Raw genomic sequence first — 5,000 nt, 5'->3', positions numbered from 1 at the left:
AAATACTTTTCGCTACAATTCCAGCTGAATTCGGGTAAGACATGCACACATTATCAACAGAAATATACCCATCTACTTATTGAGACTGGATCAGGAATTGTGTTCCTCAGAAAGTACATCAATAGGGCTTTCTACTTTTCATACGATCTAAGGGGAAACTGAGCTTTGCTGAGGTACTAATTAAGGCACAAGCCGCTGATCAAGTCAAAACATCTAACTTCCCCAGCAGGAAGAATCAGCCTAATATTCTTTGTGAATGAAAGAAACACACGATTATATGTATATATATATGCCTTTATATATTGAGAAGTAATTTTGTCAAAGTGTCTGACTATAAGGACCTGATGCACTCAAAAGCCTCTAACACTCATACAAGACAACTCCCTAAACAAAAAACAAAAAATAGAGGGAAAAACAACAATAAAGGAACAAAAATAAAAAGAAAAAAGAAAGGCTGCTGGGGAGGTCTTATGGCATGCTGAGATCCACTGCCACAAGCTTTTCATCGTAAGAGGTTGAAAGATGGTCACCATCTGTCTGTCCCTTGTAGAGATGGCAGGTTGCAACAGATTTCAACAAGCCTTTGCTTAGACTGGTTCTTACAAATTTCTGTTTTAGGTTAATATTTTTTTCTCTATTTTTTGCTTTATGGGCTCTGCATATTCCAAGTAGTGGTTAGCAAGTATCTAATCATTTTTTATATACATACACAAACACACATATATAAATATATATATGACCATAAACAGCTCTGCTGAAGTAACTTAAGTTTTTTCTTATCATCTGGTACATGAAACTTGTATTAATGAGAAAACAATCCAATATTTACATATATGACTTTATCTTCGTATTCTAATCCTTAAATTATTAGAAGTCCATAGGAAGTATGGTGCAATTTGTTGTTAAGTTAGGTCTTTCAACTCAAATTAATTTCATGCAGTAGCAAGTCTTTCATAAAAACTGTCTTCTTCACAACAGCAGCAGCAGAACAACTGGACATCCATGAAAACAAATAAGGGTAAAAAGGGATTTTGGAATCATACTTCAAGGGGACTTACAAATGAGGGAGAAAATCTGAATGCCGACCACCAAATACCCACATCAAGTTTATCAGGTTGATTCAAAGTCATACATACGCTGCAACCAATGCAATTAATGAACACATGAAGCAAGAGAGACATCATCAACCTTCCTTTTTTTTTTTTTTTTACACATCATTTTCATTTACTTTGTTAACACTACATCTCACTATTATGTCACGGGTAAACCAGTCTCACAAACTTTCACATATGCAAACTTTTTTTTGTTAATTTCTGTCTTTAATAATGCACAAAATCCTTAAGTGGCCATCCATCTACTAGTCCTTATTCAACATGTTTAACTGGATGTGGTTGGAGACTGAGGAACTGGAACTGGTGCAGTTTTGGGAATCACTTTCCGGGGAAGTGAAGCACCTGCTGGCTTGCTCACTTCGGATGTTCCCTTTGTTAAGCTCTCGGGTTTGGCAGTGCTTAACTTTGTGTTAGCATTGGTACTTCCTTTACTAGTCTGTGTTGACGATGTAGCTTTTGTTGACTCTGCTTTAGTGCTTGTTTCTGTTTTACTCAAGTCTAGCTTGACCTTGACTTGATTTTGGCTCTTGTTTTCTGCTGTCTTTGACTGGCCTTGTGCTTGCTGTTGTGTCTTGTTGGTATTGGAACTAGCCTTGTGCTGTGCTGTTGCCTTAGTCTTTTTGTAGTTCCCACCATCTGCTCTTTGCCGTTGTGTCTGTCCGCTTGAATGTCGACTTCGAGATCTGCTCACCTGTTAATGTTTGAAGTAACACTTGAATTAGTGTTGCAATAAGTAAAATGAAAATGTGGGTCTCCTGCCTCAGAGAACTTTTAGAGTATTACATCCTGCTTCTGACAGAGAAACACAAATTCAGGAAAAATGTCAATCCACAAATTTTGTGGTTGTTTCACCAAATGAGAAATTCTAAGGCAAACATTAAAGATCTATGGACATTCAAAAACAGAATATTACAAATTTCTCATAAGAATACTGTGCCACTAGAGTTCCTTACCTTTGACGTAGTATTTCCTCCTGAGCTATTTCTGGACCTAGGATACTGGTTATAGTAGTAGTAGTTGGCCTGTCCTGGATCTCCATCACCTTCTGATGCACGTCGCTGGCGCCTTCTTGAGCCTCCTGAACTACTCCCATATCTGTGATGGCTGTCATATTCTCTGAAGCTCTCATTTTCGGATCTCGTGCGCACACGTGCCTTTCTGGCTTCCCTTGCTGCATCATATTCCTCTGGCTGGAGTGAAAAAAAAGAAGGGTAGCTTAAAATACAGTGAAGTGAACCTTTCATCACTACAGGAAACCATCACAGCTGTTGCCTAACTTGCTCTGGTCTCTTAATTCTAAAAAGATAAGGATTTCAGGTATTTCAATTATCTTTTCATGCTGGAGAGTAAACATTGTTGTTCTTTTCGTTTTAATTCTTTGCCAACCCCAATGGTTAATACAATTTATAGGCCTAAGATACCTCTATACCACAGACGTTTTTGCAAAACAATTCTAACAGGATTACTTCAATCCAACACAGGGAACATTTTTTATCTATAAATGCCCCCCCCCCCCCACACACACACACACCTTACTTACTATGGATAATGTTTCCAGTATCTACCCAGTGTAATTACATAATCACAGTTCACAGTTTAGTTCATCTGTTCAACATAGATAATTATAGATATAACCTAACAGGAAAGCACTGACATAATTTTGGCCCTGAAAGCAAGTACTGCACTGACCTACGCTCATTCTCATCTACAATATTCACATGAATAATTCTTGAAATGTACAGGTACTAAAATCTGATTTTCCTGACCTAAAGCTTTCCCTCATCCATACAGGATGATCCCCTGTATGCACCAACAAACCCAGACAAATCTTTTCTTCTTCTGTCATGTTTGAGGAGAACATTACGTACCATTTCAACTCTGAAATCCTCAATACTCTTGTACTTGGCCAATCTTTGCTTCAGATCATCTTTCACCTGAAGGTTTCCAGCATTTTTGTAATATTTGAGGAATGCCCAGAACTTCTCGAGTCCATACAACTGGCCAGACTGTACATCCTGCAGAGTCTCATCTTGGAAGTCATTGTAGATTTCATCTCTAAAGTGCTTCTCTAGTCCATAACTGAAGAAGCGGAAGAGGCACTCTAACCCATATCTGAAAATAATCCATTGTTATGTTATATATACATAATCCTTGTCTTTTCCTTTCTTTTATTCTTCTCCCCTGTAACTGACTACAATTACACCTGACTTTTTACAGAAACCTATGCATCACTTTTTTTTTTTTTTTTTTTTTTTTTTTAAACAAAATAACCTTCATTCTTTATTCTTATTAAGAAAAAAATTAATAATATTGCTGTTGGTCAAGCCATTTGCCACCTACTTCTGTATTAGAAATTATTCAAAATACAATATGAGACATATATCGACTTTGAGCGCGGGAGTTCGGTACCGCCTCGGAGCACTTTGGCAGCGTAAAGCCAAACAGCACATTTCGAGCGGTTTGATTTCACGTCTATAGACGTGACCCGTCGGGAAGGGGTTAATAGATACCTAAAGGCCATAATACTATTGGATGTATTCACAGATTTCTTAAAAAAGTTATATTCAAATTGATAATGTTCAAATGCTATACAAGAGCCAAGTACACAGCTAATCGCCTAATTTTTACAAATTTACCATTATTCTGTTGGCTTACCTGTAACCGACTTTAGCATCTTCGTTCGCTGTCCTTCTGAATTCCTCGTACATTTTCCTGTTGAAGTGTTCTCTTAAGAAGAATGACCAAAAGCGGAAGAGTGTGTTCATCTCTGCACTCTGTCCGATTCCAAGCTTTTTGCGTTCTGGTAAAGAAAAGTAAATATTTGTCATTAAATCATACAATGAGAACAACAATAATTTTATATTCTTTTTTTTACTAAATCAGTGTTTTGCCTTCAGATATACACTAGAGCATATCATTATGTAATAAAACTTGGAGAAGATTGGGACATATGGAAAAAGGAAGGAAGGAAGGAAGGAAGGAAGGAAGGAAGGAAGGAAGGAAGGAAGGAAGGAAGGAAGGAAGGAAAAAAAAAAAGAAAAGAAAAGCTCTGCGAACCTAACTTCAGTTCTCTCTAATATCATTTTACCTACTTAAATATCTATAAAACAATTGTCTGGCACAAACCCAAGAAGAGGGACGAGGACCAACAGAAAAGAGAGAGAGAGAGAGAGAGAGAGAGAGAGAGAGAGAGAGAGAGAGAGAGAGAGAGAGAGAGAGAGAGAGAGAGAGAGAGAGAGAGAGAGAATGCACTCTGTATAGTTGCTCTTTATCCAATCTGATTAAATAATTTAAAATTAAGACTTAAGACAGAGATAGATATATAATAAACATTAGTATTCTCACCTTTAAGGCATCGTGCACGATATTTGTGGTAAACTTGCTGAGTGAAGCCATTTTCTTTCAGAAGAGAATGCGAAGGGTGCTGGAAAGTGGGTATTGAGCCGGGTAGAGAGCCATAAGATCCGTACGAGCTACCCCAACTACTGGACAGCTGGTTTTCATTTGGACTAGCATTCAAGTCCCTGAGAGGTGCATGGAAGAAAAATTGTAATAAATCAGTAACATACCAAAAATAAATTAACTAAAATGTACTGACATGGCTACACAGGATGGCTAGTAATATCACTTCTCATGATTGATGTAGGAGAATCAAATTTATCTTTGTTTTAATAATATTTCAAATGGTAAGCCAGCAGAATATCAACACCCTTTTTGTTTGATTTAATTTTGATAAAATAAAAATCAACAACTGAAAAACAGTATTCATAATAATAATGGAGGCTTAAAATAATTCAAAAATAAAAAAAGAAGAGGCATTACGTTATTGAGCTTGTGCGTGGTTTGTGTTCTTTAACATCCATGACCCAACCAACGTGGCTTTCGACA

The 5,000-nt window shown here is 37.1% G+C and overlaps 1 protein-coding gene across 12 annotated transcripts in view; it reads right to left on the bottom strand.

Annotated features, from left to right (window-relative positions):
- LOC125045635 (la-related protein 1B-like) overlaps positions 1 to 5,000 on the bottom strand; it is an 89,100-nt gene that overhangs the window by 1,337 nt on the left and 82,763 nt on the right. For all 12 annotated transcript variants that reach the window (XM_047643035.1, XM_047643028.1, XM_047643030.1 and 9 more), the window contains exons 13-18: positions 4,935 to 5,000; positions 4,458 to 4,636; positions 3,768 to 3,912; positions 2,981 to 3,224; positions 2,066 to 2,302; positions 1 to 1,803 (exon numbers count right to left, since the gene is read on the bottom strand). The exon at positions 1 to 1,803 is cut by the window's left edge and continues 1,337 nt beyond it; the exon at positions 4,935 to 5,000 is cut by the window's right edge and continues 155 nt beyond it. In XM_047643035.1, the coding sequence (XP_047498991.1) occupies positions 1,378 to 1,803; positions 2,066 to 2,302; positions 2,981 to 3,224; positions 3,768 to 3,912; positions 4,458 to 4,636; positions 4,935 to 5,000 (1,297 nt within the window). In that variant the 3' untranslated portion in view covers positions 1 to 1,377. The remainder of the gene's footprint in view (positions 1,804 to 2,065; positions 2,303 to 2,980; positions 3,225 to 3,767; positions 3,913 to 4,457; positions 4,637 to 4,934) is intronic.

This window comes from Penaeus chinensis, chromosome 37, assembly GCF_019202785.1.
Source record: "Penaeus chinensis breed Huanghai No. 1 chromosome 37, ASM1920278v2, whole genome shotgun sequence".
NCBI lineage: Eukaryota > Metazoa > Arthropoda > Malacostraca > Decapoda > Penaeidae > Penaeus > Penaeus chinensis.
The sequence above is the reverse complement of the archived record's forward strand: the minus strand, read 5'-3'. Positions and strand labels throughout refer to the sequence as shown.